At 31.2% G+C, this 14,139-nt stretch overlaps 2 protein-coding genes and 1 pseudogene across 2 annotated transcripts; 2 read left to right on the top strand and 1 right to left on the bottom strand.

Moving 5' to 3' along the window:
- Positions 1–188: 188 nt before the first annotated feature.
- LOC125596901 (fimbrin-4-like) lies at positions 189–583 on the top strand. Its single transcript, XM_048771896.1, has 2 exons — positions 189–277; positions 365–583. Exons 1-2 carry the CDS (start codon positions 197–199, stop codon positions 545–547), a joined length of 264 nt encoding a protein of 87 aa, XP_048627853.1. The 5' UTR covers positions 189–196; the 3' UTR covers positions 548–583.
- Positions 584–9,437: 8,854 nt separating this feature from the next.
- Positions 9,438–10,559, top strand: LOC125596902 (annotated as a pseudogene).
- Positions 10,560–11,805: 1,246 nt separating this feature from the next.
- LOC106368846 (magnesium-dependent phosphatase 1-like) lies at positions 11,806–13,019 on the bottom strand. Its single transcript, XM_013808910.3, has 3 exons — positions 12,808–13,019; positions 12,320–12,607; positions 11,806–12,223 (listed from the first exon to the last, which is right to left on the bottom strand). The coding sequence occupies exons 1-3, from the start codon at positions 12,915–12,917 to the stop codon at positions 12,205–12,207; spliced, it is 417 nt and encodes a 138-aa protein (XP_013664364.2). The 5' UTR covers positions 12,918–13,019; the 3' UTR covers positions 11,806–12,204.
- Positions 13,020–14,139: the final 1,120 nt, after the last annotated feature.

Below are 14,139 nucleotides of genomic sequence, written 5' to 3'. Positions count from 1 at the left end.
TTTTCAGGTGGACAAGAATGTCTAATGGAAATATTCTTTTGGAGCTTTTGAGCGCTGTAGAGGCCAAAGTTGTAGACTGGGGTCTGTAACTTAAAGGAAGAACAGGTAAATGTTCCAATGTCACTTTTAGTTGTTTATCAAGAGATTTATGTTAGGTTTGGTTTCTAATCGCCGTTTTTAAGCAGAAGAGGAAAAGATGTTGAACGCAACATACATCATAAGTGTTGCAAGAAAGCTCGGATGCTCAATTTTTCTGTTACCTGAAGATATAATAGAGGTACATAGCTTTTCATATTCCGAAGTTGGTTTTCTTTGCGCATTTTCAGGTAACTAATCTGGTTGGATGTTTAAACAATGATAACAGGTATACCAGAAAATGATGCTTATATTGGCTGCTAGCATCATGAACTGGAGCCTCCAGCAACAATCCGACACTGAGTCGTGGGTCTCTGATGATTGTGACGTAAGCTCTCTGACAGAAGAAATCTCCATTTTGTCCATAGACGATGGCTCCTCAGATGCCCAAAATGATGAAGATGTAAAATAACTTTCAACTTTATTGCTATCATATCAAAAGAGTAAAGAAAAGAAAACAGAATGTAGCTCTAAATGTATATTTGATTTGTGGAAAGACATTGTCATTTGAAGACTTTTGGTCATGAAGAGTCATATTTGTTTTTTTTTTTACTATTAAATTCTTATAAATGAGAAATGAATTCATAGATTAAACTCTGCAGGTGAAGCAAATGGTGCATATACTGAAACGAGATAATAAAACTCTATTGTTAACATCTACATCATATGATTGATTTTTTTGTAAAGAAAGATTTGAAAAGTTATGGGCAATATGTTCCATGAAAAAGAGAAGAGAAAAATCACATTTGGCAAAATAATATTGGCTTGGTGAGAATTCAACCAGAATAAGACACATGGCAAGCGTTGATTGAAGCTGTTCTTCAATTAGTATTTTGTATAAAAACATTCTGATTTTACATTTTGGATTTATTCAAAAATAGTCATTTTATTTTTTCATCTATCTAACAGAATATGTAGCTGGTATTGAGTTCATTCTTTTGAGAAGGTTTGTCTCCATGCACGATCTTCTGCAAATGAGCTACGGTTTGGTGTTCTAGGAACATCAAATTGATTCTTCATAAAGGAGCTTACAAAGTCCTTTATCAGTGGTATCATGACCTCTATTTCCTCATAATCTAGTGATAATCTAACTAATATTGATGGCGAAATGAGATCTCAAACGATGTGAAGGAAACGGTGTGTGCAAGATGGAAGGTTTTATAACTCGTTTCAAAGAGTTGGAAAACAAACTTGATCGAAGTATTGTAGATATGTTTTAGGCTATTCAATTGTTATTGAAGAATACAATGCATGCTCCACAAGTGGTGAAAGGAGTCGTGGAGTGTGTTCACCGACGAGAAAATTATTCACAGAGATGCAGGAATACCGGCCTTGCGATAATCACAAGTTTTTGCAATCAAACTACACAAACCTTATGAGATTCGCAAAATGAACTTACCCTCACTGTGTAATGAGCTAATATCACATAGCAAGAATCAATCAACCTAGACTTCTAGACCTACCCACATGTGGCCTGGCTGGCTCTATCCACACCCACGGTCACCATATTCACTTATGCCTAAATCTAGCATAACTCAATCTTACCAGCCACCGCTAACCATATCATTATCCATATTCCTGATTACACCTATTCTTGGTGTCACAAAGTAACATCACAGATTTCATCAACCCGAACATTCTCACTAGACATCTCATCATCTCAATCATTCTCATCACACAACTCATTATTACAATCATTCTCGTTATACAACTAGTTTATCATTTAACAACCTAACATAGTCTAGGGGCCTTCCATCACATTAACACAATTCAACAAACATAATAGATCTAAAAATTCATCTTATAAACACTAATCAACAACAATACCTAGAATACATTAGCAAAGGTCTAACACCCGAAGTATTATAACACTTGAAAAGTAGATCTGGAGAATAGATCTGAAGGAGTAGATCTCAAACACAAATCTGAAGGCGAAGAGTGAAGAACACAACACAACAAACATGAACCAAGTGTGGATTGGTGTTCGCAACTGACGAATAGTGGTTGACCGGCGGTTCACGGTGGCACACAATAGAATGGCTCTGTTTCGTGAATGATTTTTTAGTCAAAATGGGTGATGGTTCTACTTCTATAGATAATTTCCAATCCCAGCCCTAACTCGTCTTTTGCCTAGAGAAAGTCTGCCAGTATACCTCCTTGGCCCGGACTCAACAATGGAGAATCTTGGACAATGGTGCAAACCTGATCTAACAATATTGCGTGAGTTAAGAAGGACTGCATATAGTCGCTGACTAAAGCAAGCCTAGCGAAGCGTTGCAAAGATCTTGAGAGACCTAAAACCCTAGCTGCCAGATCCATCTTCTCTTCCTCTATGGACCTATCGGGGTTTCCCTTTAAAAAAAAACAATTTTGGACTTGGTTTTGAGGTGTTATATTTATTACTAAGATCTAAAAACCAAGAGAAATACCACGAAAACTAGGAGCATTTAAAATTATGGTTACATGACATACTCTTAGAGTTTGTGTTTTGAGAAAAATCTAATTTATTACTCTCTCGTGTCAAAATAAGTGGGTTTTAAAGTTTTGGCACACTGATAAGAAATTACAAAATTTTATTCAATTTTTCTCGTTTGTATAAAAACAACAATAAGTATAGATAATTCAATTAATAAGAAATTATACTGGTAAATACACATAGTCAAAAACAAAAAAAAATTGTATTTAGTTTTTTCATGGAAACTTGAAAAACATTTTAAAATAATGAAACAATTTTTTTCTCTTAAAACACCATTTAAAATGACACGGTGGGAGTACTGGTATATAAAAGTAGGAATAAATTGATGTGATGTCCTAATGATATAGTTACACAGCTAAGTAAAATTTTATTGTTTTCCGTCAAATGCCAACTTAAATTAGTATCACATTAAATAATCATGCCAAACATATAAAATACACATAATTTTATTTAATGACATGCGTGTGCATATATACAAGTTAATACAAACTCCAACAAGAGTCTCTCTCTCTCTCTCAGAGAAGAAACATAAAACAAATTACCAAGATGATGATGATGAAGACGAAGAGAAATAAAGGAGAACTACTATGTACGCACACACGGCAACCACTATATTCATACGTCGTTACCGTTAATGAATTCGAGGAGATGCAATAGAGAGGCTACTTCGGTGTTTCGCCGGAAGAATAAAAAGTTTGCATGAGTCGTCGGCGTACATGGGAAAGCCAGGCATTTCTTTATTATAATTTCTCTCTATTTAATCTTCAATATGTATTTTTTTTAATTAAATAGGTCGAATAATTCAGATTCTATCGTAATCAACCAGAAATAAGATGGATCGATCTGCTTTCCCACCTTTGTTTCTTTTTTACTATTAGTTGTGTTCTCCCTTTTCCTGCTATTTATTTGGTCCTATTATATTTTTGTTGTATTATATATTTTCATATAATGTTATAACTAATCCAAATATACAATTGTATATATTTTATAAAATAATATATTGATATATAGAGTATAGACTAATTGAAAAAATGAGATATTTCATTATTTGTATCTGATTCTGATATTTAGTCGTTGTTTGTTACGTTATTGGTGGTTCAACGTCAAATCAATTAGCAAATTATAACATATATCAATATATCATCCTAGTTTATTAAAAACTATAAAAATTAAATGTCGTCGCAGTTACGTAGTTTTCCTTGTTTCAAGCATTCACGCTACATATAAGAATAATAAATTCATAATGTTCTTTTAACATTTTAGAAACACTTCATGACAAATATTCAAGTGCTGAACTTCAAAAAAAAAAAAAAATTCAAGTGCTGAACCGTACTAAAACTTAAAGACAGCTGAGGTCTTGAAAGAGAAACGCAAAAAAGTTTTATCGGGAATCAAATAGTTTACGTTGAAAATTTCCGGCCATTATTTCTTTAAAAGTAAAATAAGTTGTTCTACTAATGACAACTAAAATGAAAACTAGACAGTAGTCTATCATAAGTCCAAGAAGTCCCAAAATAAAGCTTAGAGCATGATTATCGTCCAAAAACGGGGTTCTTAAAATCTTTTTTTTTTGTTTTCTGATTTTTTTTCTTTAAGAAAAATAAATAAAAATGAATCAATCACGGACCACCATGTATCGTGGAGTCCGTAAATAGTACAAAAGATGCAGCGTAAACCTTCCTTATTTTATGATATTTGGCATGGTAATTGAGAAAAGTGGTGGGGTCCACGTGTAAGAACCCTCCCCCACCACTGATAATGTTGCTCTTATACATACAAAAATAGAGAAGTAGAAAGAAACTTAAGATAGAGTTCTCAGATAAGAACATAATTATTGGAGATTCTTAGGGTGAGATCTTAGCGGAATATAAAAACCCGTCACTTAACTTTTTTAGTTAAAATTTAAGAGTCGGGTTCTTATATTCCGATAAGAACCTCATCCTAAAAACCCAATAATCATGCTCTTATATTTTTTTAGGACCTCTTTAGAATTTCTTCCCACTTGGTAAACTATGACTATATTTTTTAGGACCTCTTTAGATTTCTTTTTCACTTGGTAAACTATGATTAAATTAATTTTATTTAAGAAAATTAAAATTTAACCAGTTATTTGTATCAAATTATAAAATAATAAAAATCTTTAAGAATCTTAAAACAAGAAACTTACCAATGACGTTGTTCTAAGTATATAACTAGATTTTGACCCGCACTTTTAAAACGCAGGTTTTATTTATTTTTTAATTGATAAATATTTAGTAAATGTCATATTTTATATATTTGTGTTTTATTTTATAAAAGACATAAATTTTATATTTATTTATCGTATTTCATTTTAAATGACTATTTATGTTTAAAAAATTAAACTTTATTTCTTTAATGAATTAAGTTGGTATAACTCTGATAAATTATTTTATTATGTGGTTAATATTTTAATAAAAAATTATATACTTTTAATAAAGATTATTGGTTTTCAATGAAAAAATTCAATTTTTTATGAATGCTTAATTATATTAAGAAAAAATAATAATAATTAAGAATAGTTGAAAAAATTATTTGAACTTCGACTCAATGGTCAAAAGAAAAAAAAATGTGAGAATTGATCTGATTTTTAATCGCCCCAAATGGCCCAAGAGAGATCTGATGTGGGCTGGATCCAAAAAAGTGGCCCAATATAAATGTGTTATTAATATTACTTGATTGCCCTTAATGAAACAGTAATGTTAGTAAAGAAAAGGGCATGCTAAGGTAAAAAGGACAATAGGATCCTGCTTTAATAGTATAGATAACGAACTAGATTTTGACCCGTGCACCCGCGCAGATGTATTTTAAAAAAAAAATATGATGCTATTTGCTTTTATGTCACTGTTTATGGTTAGACAAAAAACTCGAATTTGAAGAACCGAACTGATTCCAATCCGAATAAGTGGTATCAAATCCGAACTGAAATTGATTAATTATCTGAATTATTCAAAATTTTGGTATTTGAAGAACTGAAACTAATCCAATCCGAACCGAAGTATTTTAGGTATCCAAAATAGATTTACATACTTATATATATTAACTATTTTTAGATTTAATATATATAAAAATATTCAGAAGTGTATATGATACTTTTAAGTTCGTTTAAATACTTGAAAATATATACAATAATCAAACGTAAATATTTAAAATAGTTAAAATATACTCACAACTCTAAAAATACTTAAAATTATTAATTCTCTATCCAAATATTTAAACCAAACTAATTTATATGTTAAGTTAGGTACTCTGACATATGTTATTCAAATTTATATGTAATATATTGTATTGTTTATAGACTTTTTAAAAAAATCAAAGCATATAATAAATTTTAATTTTCTTAAAATAATTTAAATTTGTTATCTAAATGACTAAATCCGAACCGAATTCTCAAAGATCTGAACCGAACACGAAATCCCAAACAAACCCCCAAAAACAAACCCGAACGCCCAATCCTAATCACTATTATATATCCTATATGTGTCATCATAGGTCACAAAAATATGTGTTATCATATAATTAATCGTATTTTATGTGTACCATCAAATAAGTAATCTTAAAATAATAAATATTTTATACGTACAATCATATAAATAATCACATATATTATATTTTTAAATTTCAATGTGAAATATAAAAAACTATAATTTAAGTTGGTGTTTGAAATTGAGATTTGTATTGTATTTTTTTATATATATTGAAAATATTTTTATAATGGTTATTGAAAAATATGTTAATAAAAATCAATTTTTGAATAATAAAAATCTTTAAGAATCTTAAAATAAGAAACTTACCAATGAGGCTGTTCTAAGTATATAATAACGAATATGTACAAGTTTTTAGTGAAAGGAAGAAACGGACTAATTAAAGTTGAGTAGTAACTAAAACTTTAGATTACCTAACAAATTAGACACTAAGAAGGAATAGTAAACAATATTATAGTAATTATAAAAAAGTTAAGCACGAAAACACACAAAATGCTGAGTATACAGTTTTGGTATTAACTAGTATCACTTGCGATAAGAACTGCCAATTAAAATAAATTTACTATCAACTGCAGTATGTAATGATTCTTTCATAAAAAATGGAAAAAAAAATACATATTTATCACTGGAGTGATAAATTATTGGAACAAACAAAGGAGAACGGAGTAGTACATATGGAAATTGCCTGCTATTATCAAACAGGATGGCACGCATTGCGCCCGAGGGGCTGTTCGTTGTTGACTTCGCTACCTCTATTTTCTTATAAAATGCATTATTTTTTTATTTTATTTTTAAAATCCTGGTATCTGGAAAATTATTTATCAAATAATATTTTACAGATTATCCCTATCCAATAAACCGGTGCACCATATTACAGTAGTACGACAAACCACTAATTGGTGAAAGGAATTCGTGAGACAATTTCAAATATCATAAGTCCAAAATAATGTTTAACTTTTGAATCTAATGTGAAGATGAGCTCTAGTTTAGTCCAGAGTAAACTGGACTTGGGGACAGCAAGCAAATACACTAAAATTTCCGTCCCAGACCATGCTCCTCAAAAAACATCGGATGGGTCCATAGATTCGTTCCATACCACAAAACGGGTCCATCATTTCATTAAGTCTAAAAATAATGTTAACCTTTGAATCTCAATGTGAATATTTCTAGTTAAGTCTAGGGTGAACTGGACTTGTGGGACCACATAGAAAATGCACTAGATTGCCATTTCCAGACCATGCTCGTCAAAGACATCCGGATGGGGCTACAACTTCGTTCAATAATTATTTACAAAGAAATATCTATAGGGATTAATTTGACAACCTCAGGTAATTCAACTCTCAAATTTGATTCACTGAACTAAAAATGTTATTTTCATTTTAATCTTTTCAATATGAAAATTTGCCATTCTCTAATTTCATTAATTTTCCATAAACAATACCAACTAACCCTTTTCAGAAAAAATGGTTACGTTTGTAAACGCTAATTAAGAATTTCGGACAGAACCCAATCTGTAAAATGAAAAGGATACTTATTAAATGTCAAAAAAAAATATATTCTCATTTACTTGGAGAAGCGGAGAAAGTTCCGTCCCAAAACCTAAAGCAGCCCACTTGTTTTCCGCAGCAACTTAACGATGGCGCTGCTACAACTGCAAGACAAACCTCGTGGATGGTGGCAGGGGTAATTGCCGCACTGGAAGCACGCTGGAATTATCCTGTCCGTGTTTTCAACAAAGATGTAAAGCCTCGTCTCCGTGCCATCGCTGTAACGTCTCGTACACCTTCCGCCCCATCATCTTCTTCATCGGATGATTTCGTCAGCGACAACTCGAAGGCTAAATCTGAGGCTTCCATGGAGAGAGTTATGGGCCTTAGCTGCTTTGGTCCCACCACCGTCGATTAGAGATCATTCCGTACGTAGTCTACTACTTGTTGATTCTAAAGCTCTTGTTCTTCTCATTTTGATCATTTAATAGTTTTTGGTATTTTTCTGAATTGGATCGATAAGTTTCTCTTTTGACACCTTCACAGTTTTGACTGAAATTCTCAGAAAATATGGAGAGGTTTTTTCAGGTCATATAGGTATTAAGTCATGAATTATAAATCAATTGCACATCTTGTAAAGAGTACTAGCTAGGTGTTTCGTAAATCGTACACATGCGCACAGCAATAAGATTTAAATTAGAATTATTTTTCAAAATAAAATTTGTTACTAGTGGATAATTAAAAGTATATTAACTGGTAGACCAAATAAATTTTCTTTTGTCAAAAACCAAATTAAATTTCCTGTATTAATTGTGTAAACATTAGTTTATATATAAGTTTTAGTTTAATCAGATAAATATTAACAATTTTTCTTTTTTAGTTTTTTCAAATAAATTTTATTTATCTTTTAATTTTATTATCATTTTATAAATTTAATTCAATTATTATTAATTTAAATATTTACTATATACTTATCCACCAGTGTGAGAGTTCGAAATTACCAAAAAAAAATTAATTTTGCAGAACTTGTCCAAAATAACGTTGTTTGGATAAATTAACGGATGATTAACACTTTTGATGCCAATATATATACACGATTTGAGAATTCATGTAGTATTCTTTTGACAACATTCATGTATAATTTTTAAAAATTTTGTTATAGAGAATTTATGCAAAATGACGTCGTTTGATAAATTAACGGATGACTCATCTTTTACAGTCAATATTTATATATAAAGCATAATTTTGAGAGTTCATGTAATATTTTTGAATTTTGTTTAGTTCAATATGGAATATGCAATACTATAAATTTCGGGAATAAAAAGACATGATTCGTAAAGTTCATGTAATATTTTGAATTTTTATTTAGTTCACATTACTACAAAGTTTAGAAAAGAAAATGTACGATTAAATAGAACATTTCTCTCTTTCAACCATATGATATATATAATTCTATTATCTGTACATCCAATCAGAGCATATTTCAAATCTAAAACTGCAAAAATAACTAAAACGATCCAATAAGTTCAAGTTGACATAGGTCATTTTCCCTCTGTCAAGCATATATTATATATAATTCCACCTTATCTAATATCTACACATCCAATATCAAACCAGATTTCAAACTGAATTCCCCAGAAGCAACTAAACGATCCAATACTAACTAACGTTACTTGGTAGTTGTCAAGGGTTGAAAAAACAATTCTCAAAAGTTTTGCTTACTATACATAATTTTACTAATACATGAGGGTCTTTATGTAAAACTTGGCAAAAAATGGAGGGGTTCTTTGTGACCTTTGGGTTTAAAGAAGGCGCAGTCTGTTCCGTTATTCCCGAAAGATGGCGGACGACAAGGTTAGAGATGAAGCGATGCAGATCATTGGAATGTTTCAGATCCTTCCAGACTTGTCGTTTTCGACCTCGATTATACTCTCTGGCCTTTCTACTGGTAACTTCCTCTCTAATTCTTCAATTTGATTCATCAAATTCAAAACATATCAACCGACGACAGAGTAATTGGGGATTGAGTTTTTGTCTGAATCTGAAAATGAATATTTTAGTCTCGAATTGTTAAATTTTGGGTAGGGTTTTGTCTTATTAGGATCACAAAGTTGTTTTGTTTTGTTTTGTTTCCTTACACACAGTGAATGTCGTTCTAAACGCGAAATGCCGTCTTTGTACCCACAAGCAAAGGTATAATGAGTGGTCTGAAAGAGAAAGGAATTCAAATGGCGATTGCTTCCAGATCTCCCACTTCAGATATTGCCAACACTTTCATTGACAAATTGAATATCAAGTCCTTGTTCGTCGCCAAAGAAATATTTTCGAGCTGGAGTCACAAGACGGAGCATTTTCAAAAGATACACACAAGGACAGGGGTGCCTTTACTGACATGCTCTTCTTCGATGATGAGGACAGAACATTAAATCAGTTAATAAAAATAAAACTACTTTTTTTTGTCCGTGCTTTCTGAGCTTTACATCGCGTTTGCTTGATATGATTAATTCTTTTGTGTTTAAACAGGTTTCTAAAATGGGAGTGACAAGCATCTTGGTGGGTGATGGGGTTACACTTGGAGCACTCAGACAAGGGCTTACTGAATTTTCTCAAAACCATAACACTATCGAGAAGAATAAGAAGGTCTGGCGCAACAAGTATTCTGGAAAGGCTGCCTCATCTGAGACCGAAAAAGACTGACATTGAGTTGTAAAAACCATATATTCTATGGTGATGCATGCACCATTATTTACTGTATAAATAAATTGCATGGATACGTGAAGTTTGTGTTGAAGATTCTAACTCTCAATACTGGCTTTGTTACATGGATGTTCCTTATGTAACTGTGTTTCCGATGAGACTCCCAGAAAATGGTGGTGCTGGTGAGTAGTTGAAATTTAAATTATGTATGTATGAAATGTTAAAGAAATTCTATTTAAACTATGTATGAAATAAGTTTTCAACAAGTTGGTAGATGAATGAACAGAAAAACATATATCTTTATCACTGACAAAAACATGGTTGCCAGATAGGGTCACTGTTGTTTGAGGTAATCTCCAAATTGAGACCGTCCACTTTGATACGCTGGTAAGGTTTCAGATAAGGATACTTTACCTAGCATGCATCTACTATGTAGACTGGTGGTGCGCACCTAGTTATAGTACAACTTTTCATCTTGTTCACTATATGGCCTCCAAACCCTAAATCCACATTTCTCCTCTTGATGGTTAATAGGGCAGAGAGGCTAGGGACAGTCATATTTCATGTCATATCATAAAGTTTTAGCTTATTATATTAACAAATTAAGTTTTAGCTTATGTGCAGTGGATTGTTCTTAACCCATTTTTCATCGATCATAGATTTTGACGAAATAAATGATTTTAAATTATAGGGAAACATGTTAATCAACTAATTGTTCATGATAAATAAAAACCAAAAGCTATTTTATAATAGTTCGTTGCTTTGAAAATAAGAAAATTTATTTTAAGAAAATCTTGATTTTTGAACCTAACTTTTTAATTTAGATTAAAAATTAGTTTTAATATATTTAAAAATCTAAAAAATCAAATTTACTTGATTTTTGTGGGTCTTCAAAAGATTGACACAAATTTTAATATTAAATTAACTAAATTAAAATCTGCAAAAATCAAGTTTGAAGAAAATCAAATGTAAAATTATTTTCAAGCAACGAAAACTAGAAAAAAATAGATTTTGGTTTTGTTTATAAATGAACAGTTATTTGAAAAACTAGTTTTCCTATAATTTAATAAATCTATTTCTTCAAAATCTTGATTGGATGAAAATGGGTTTAAGAAAAATCCACTGCAACATAAGCTAAAACTTAATTGTAATATAAATAAGCTAAAACTTTATGATATGACATGAAATATGACTGTCCCTAGCCTCTCTGCCTATTAACCATCAAGAGGAGAAATGTGGATTTTACGGGTTTGGAGGCCATATAAGTGAACAAGATGAAAAAGTTGTACTATAAACTAGGTGCGCACCACCAGTCTACATAGTAGATGCATGCTAGGTAAAGTATCCTTATCTGAAACCTTACCAGCGTATCAAAGTGGACGGTCTCAATTTGGAGATTACCTCAAACAACAGTGACCCTATCTGGCAAGCCATGTTTTGTCAGTGATAAAGATATATGTTTTTCTGTTCATTCATCTACCAACTGTTGAAAAACTTATTTCATACATTTTAAATAGAATTTCTTTAACATTTCATACATACATAATTTAAATTTCAACTACTCACCAGCACCACCATTTTCTGGGAGTCTCATCGGAAACACAGTTACATAAGGAACATCCATGTAACAAAGCCAGTATTGAGAGTTAGAATCTTCAACACAAAACTTCACGTATCCATGCAATTTATTTATACAGTAAATAATGGTGCATGCATCACCATAGAATAGTATGGGTTTTACAACTCAATGTCAGTCTTTTTCGGTCTCAGATGAGGCAGCCTTTCCAGAATACTTGTTGCGCCAGACCTTCTTATTCTTCTCGATAGTGTTATGGTTTTGAGAAAAATTCAGTAAGCCCTTGTCTGAGTGCTCCAAGTGTAACCCCATCACCCACCAAGATGCTTGTCACTCCCATTTTAGAAACCTGTTTTAAACACAAAAAGAATTAATCATTCAAGCAAACGCGATGTAAAAGCTCAAGAAAGCACGGACAAAAAAAAGTAGTTTTATTTTTATTAACTGATTAATGTTTCTGTCCTCATCATCGAAGAAGAGCATGTCAGTAAAAGGCACCCCTGTCCTTGTGTGTATCTTTTGAAAATGCTCCGTCTTGTGACTCCAGCTCGAAAATATTTCTTTGGCGACGAACAAGGACTTGATATTCAATTTGTCAATGAAAGTGTTGGCAATATCTGAAGTGGGAGATCTGGAAGCAATCGCCATTTGAATTCCTTTCTCTTTCAGACCACTCATTATACCCTTTGCTTGTGGGTACAAAGACGGCATTTCGCGTTTAGAACGACATTCACTGTGTGTAAGGGAAACAAACAAAACAAAACAAACTTTGTGATCCTAATAAGACAAAACCCTACACCAAAATTTAACAATTCGAGACTAAAATATTCATTTTCAGATTCAGACAAAAACTCAATCCCCAAATTACTCTGTCGTCGGTTGATATGTTTTGAATTTGATGAATCAAATTGAAGAATTAGAGAGGAAGGTTACCAGTAGAAAGGCCAGAGAGTATAATCGAGGTCGAAAACGACAAGTCTGGGAAGGATCTGAAACATTCCAATGATCTGCATCGCTTCATCTCTAACCTTGTCGTCCGCCATCTTTCGGGAATAACGGAGACAGACTGCGCCTTCTTTAAAACCCAAAGGTCACAAAGGAACCCCTCCATTTTTGCCAAGTTTTACAATAAAGACCCTCATGTATTAGTAAAATTATGTATAGTAAGCAAAACTTTGAGAATTGTTTTTCAACCTTGACAACTACCAAGTAACGTTAGTTAGTATTGGATCGTTTTAGTTGCTTCTGGGGAATTCAGATTTGAAATCTGGTTTGATATTGGATGTGTAGATATTAGATAAGGTGGAATTATATATAATATATGCTTGACAGAGGGAAAATGACCTATGTCAACTTGAACTTATTGGATCGTTTTAGTTATTTTTGCAGGTTTAGATTTGAAATATGCTCTGATTGGATGTACAGATAAGTAGAATTATATATATCATATGGTTGAAAGAAGAGAGAAAATGTTCTATTTAATCGTACATTTTCTTTTCTAAACTTTGTAGTAATGTGAACTAAATAAAAATTCAAAAAATTACATGAACTTTACGAATCATGTCTTTTTATTCCCGAAATTTATAGTATTGCATATTCCATATTGAACTAAACAAAAATTCAAAAATATTACATGAACTCTCAAAATTATGCTTTATATATATAAATATTGACTGTAAAAGATGAGTCATACGTTAATTTATCAAAACGACGTCATTTTGCATAAATTCTCTATAACAAATTTTTAAAAATTTACATGAATGTTGTCAAAAGAAAAATACTACATGAATTCTCAAACGTTGTGTATATATATTGGCATCAAAAGTGTTAATCATCCGTTAATTTATCCAAACAACGTTATTTTGGACAAGTTCTGCAAAATTAATTTTTTTTTGGTAATTTCGAACTCTCACACTGGTGGATAAGTATATAGTAAATATTTAATTAATAATAATTGAATTAATTTATAAAATGATAATAAAATTAAAAAGATAAATAAAATTTATTTGAAAAAACTAAAAAAAAAAAAGAAAAATTGTAATATTTATCTGATTAAACTAAAATATATATAAACTAATGTTTACACAATTAATACAGGAAATTAATTTGGTTTTTGACAAAAGAAAAATTTAATTTGGTCTACCAGTTAATATACTTTTAATTATCCACTAGTAACAAATTTTATTTTGAAAAAATAATTCTAATTTAAAATCTTATTGCTGTGCGCATGTGTACGATTACGAAACACCTAGCTAGTACTCTTTA

This window comes from Brassica napus, unplaced genomic scaffold (assembly GCF_020379485.1).
Source record: "Brassica napus cultivar Da-Ae unplaced genomic scaffold, Da-Ae ScsIHWf_131;HRSCAF=236, whole genome shotgun sequence".
Classification (NCBI taxonomy): Eukaryota; Viridiplantae; Streptophyta; class Magnoliopsida; order Brassicales; family Brassicaceae; genus Brassica; species Brassica napus.
Note: the sequence above shows the minus strand (reverse complement) of the source record. Positions and strands in the feature narration are given on the sequence as shown.

Excerpts from the sequence above, each read along its gene's own strand:
- LOC125596901 (XM_048771896.1), top strand. The coding sequence starts at position 197 with ATGTTGAACGCAACATACATCATAAGTGTTGCAAGAAAGCTCGGATGC. Across the intron at positions 278-364 it reads TACCTGAAGATATAATAGAG|GTATACCAGAAAATGATGCT; the intron begins GTACATAGCTTT and ends CAATGATAACAG.
- LOC106368846 (XM_013808910.3), bottom strand. The coding sequence starts at position 12,917 with ATGGCGGACGACAAGGTTAGAGATGAAGCGATGCAGATCATTGGAATG. Across the intron at positions 12,608-12,807 it reads ACTCTCTGGCCTTTCTACTG|TGAATGTCGTTCTAAACGCG; the intron begins GTAACCTTCCTC and ends CCTTACACACAG.